Genomic DNA, 2,500 nt, shown 5'->3' with positions numbered 1-2,500 from the left:
ACGATCTGTGCTGGTGATGTTCTATGCACCATGGTGTGGTCACTGCAAAAAGATGAAACCAGAGTACGAAAAAGCAGCTGAAATTATGAAAGCGAAGAACATTCCAGGTGTGCTGGCCGCTTTAGACGCCACGAAAGAGCCATCAATTGGGCAACAGTTTGGGGTTAAAGGTTATCCTACGGTCAAGTACTTCAGTAATGGAGATTTCAAATTCGATGTAAACGTGCGCGAAGCGAACAAAATTATCGAATTTATGCAGGTAAGACCAAATGTGGGAACAAACGGTGAATCGTCGAATGAAAACGTTTCTAATCTTTCAGAACCCTACGGAACCTCCACCACCACCAGCCCCCGAGGCACCATGGGAGGATGAACCTTCCGATGTAGTCCATCTGAACGATGAAACTTTTAAACCTTTTTTGAAAAAAAAGAAACACGTTTTAGTGATGTTTTATGCCCCTTGTAAGGACAAAGCTGCCAACGATGGATGATGAATAATTTGATTGATAGAATCCAAATGATCTTTGCTTCTTTTTTAGGGTGTGGTCACTGTAAAAGGGCAAAACCAGAATTCACGCGAACCGCCGAACATTTTAAGGATGATCCCAAAACAGAGCTAGCAGCAGTTGATTGCACTCGTTACAGCACGCTTTGTGCATCGTTTGAAGTTCGTGGATATCCGACCATCAAATACTTTAGCTATCTGAAAACTGTTCGCGAGTATAACGGTGATCGTACGGAAACAGATTTCATTAGCTTTCTTAAAGACCCAGACGCCGCACCGAAAAAGAGTGAGAAAACAATAGAACCGTTCGGTGATTTCCAAGGTTCTAACGAAATATTGTTACTGACGGACAGTAACTTTGAAGAGGTAATCAAGCGGGAACCCAGCCTTCTGATTATGTTCTATGCGCCATGGTGTGGTCATTGCAAAAATATGAAACCTGAGTTTGCAAAGGCCGCCCAACTATTGGCAGAAGAAAAAATATCGGCCAAGGTCGCTGCTCTAGATTGCACAGTGCACACGAAAGCCGCGGAGCGATTCGATATTCGTGGCTACCCAACATTGAAGTTCTTCCGAGAAGGACAATTTCGACGCAATTACGAGGGTAAACGTACTGCCCAAGACATGCTCAAATTTCTTCGCTCTGGAGGATCGCCCACAAAGGATGAGTTGTAAAAGCACAACGCGCCGAAAATCTCTAATCTCGCCGAAGAAGGAAATAATAGACTGTTTCAGAATTAACATTAATTTCACAAGCGGTTTGCTTTAAATTCGAAAAAATGCCACTTTGAAAACTACTTACAATACGATTGCTACCTCCAGCAAATGTCTCTTCAATGGTTTTTGTTTCACTAATGTATATAAATATTGCTCACTGTCGTCTTACCCCTCATTCCTCGAATGAAGAACGAAAAATATATCTTTTAACGACTGGTAAAATGGAATTTGAATCATTTGTGGAAAGAAAAACTGAATAGCCTGTAAAGATTATTAAAGGTTTCAAGTGAAAACCGCTATCCTTACGAATCTTTTCTTTCATACGTGATACATCAAATTCATGAATTAAACAAAACGTTTCTTTACAACCACATAGTACAGCATGAGGCTGAATTCTTATTTCATATTTCCGATACGTTTGTTGTACATGCGGCAAAAGCTAAGATTGCTGAATGATCAACATTCGATCAGACACGAAGCACACCAAGAGGTGCCACTTTTTTATCGCTTGCCTCCGACACGCGGTGCAGCTTTCTGCGATACCTTGGTAGCCTTAGTTTTCTGTTGCTTCGGGTTCGGTTGCGTCTTCACCTTCTTCTCCACCTGCTTCGCCTTCTTGGCGTCCTTGGCGACCCTGGACAGAAATAAAAACCGGACAATAATGAGTATATGGTGTAGCCAATAGGCGTAATGAAGCCGCTGCTTGGAAGCGAGGAAATGTCCCATTTGTAAAGACAGCTGCATCAATAGCGGCGCATCATAGAGCTGCACCATGGTAGCAGCAGGTGAACGCAATGGAGGATTAGCATTTTTTCGCCCGCCTAATCTGCCGGAACTGGTGCATTTATGCATTGGCCACCAGTCGGCCATGTGACGGGCATTATTGTGCCGTTTGTGGACAATACTCACTTGATGGCTTGTTCACGCTGCGCCTTACGGACTTCTGGCTTCATGTTTCGCTTAGCCATGATGTCCGTGATAGAAGCACCGACAATAGCACGTTGGAACTTTTGCGTGCGGCGCGTCCGTTTCTTGGACGCTTCCTCCACGATTCCCTTCTTGTGCTTGCGGCGGTACAGCACCGTCCACTTCACCTTGCGCGGATTGCGCTTCATCAAAAACGAGCGTTCACATTTTTTGTTCAGGAAGACATGTGTCTGTAAAAAGGAACCATTCGAACCATTTCTATCAAATCATTATTTTATTATCGGAGCGTCCCGCAACCGATTGGCAGACACTCACCTTACCGTCAGCCTTCACCAGGGTCTTGCCACTACC

General features: G+C 44.0%; 2 protein-coding genes across 2 annotated transcripts in view; one reads left to right on the top strand and one right to left on the bottom strand.

Moving 5' to 3' along the window:
* The window catches only part of LOC126571573 (protein disulfide-isomerase A5), a 2,608-nt gene extending 1,164 nt beyond the window's left edge, over positions 1 to 1,444 (top strand). Inside the window, exons 4-6 of the mRNA XM_050230206.1 lie at positions 1 to 259; positions 321 to 462; positions 540 to 1,444. The exon at positions 1 to 259 is cut by the window's left edge and continues 180 nt beyond it. Coding sequence (XP_050086163.1) covers positions 1 to 259; positions 321 to 462; positions 540 to 1,180 — 1,042 coding nt within the window. The 3' untranslated portion in view covers positions 1,181 to 1,444. The remainder of the gene's footprint in view (positions 260 to 320; positions 463 to 539) is intronic.
* Positions 1,445 to 1,579: 135 nt separating this feature from the next.
* Positions 1,580 to 2,500, bottom strand: part of LOC126571574 (60S ribosomal protein L24) — a 1,130-nt gene continuing 209 nt past the window's right edge. Inside the window, exons 2-4 of the mRNA XM_050230207.1 lie at positions 2,465 to 2,500; positions 2,132 to 2,379; positions 1,580 to 1,856 (exon numbers count right to left, since the gene is read on the bottom strand). The exon at positions 2,465 to 2,500 is cut by the window's right edge and continues 40 nt beyond it. Of these exons, the coding sequence (XP_050086164.1) occupies positions 1,724 to 1,856; positions 2,132 to 2,379; positions 2,465 to 2,500 (417 nt within the window). The 3' untranslated portion in view covers positions 1,580 to 1,723. The remainder of the gene's footprint in view (positions 1,857 to 2,131; positions 2,380 to 2,464) is intronic.

This window comes from Anopheles aquasalis, chromosome 2 (assembly GCF_943734665.1).
Source record: "Anopheles aquasalis chromosome 2, idAnoAquaMG_Q_19, whole genome shotgun sequence".
Lineage (NCBI taxonomy): Eukaryota > Metazoa > Arthropoda > Insecta > Diptera > Culicidae > Anopheles > Anopheles aquasalis.
This window is presented reverse-complemented; position numbering and strand designations above follow the sequence as displayed.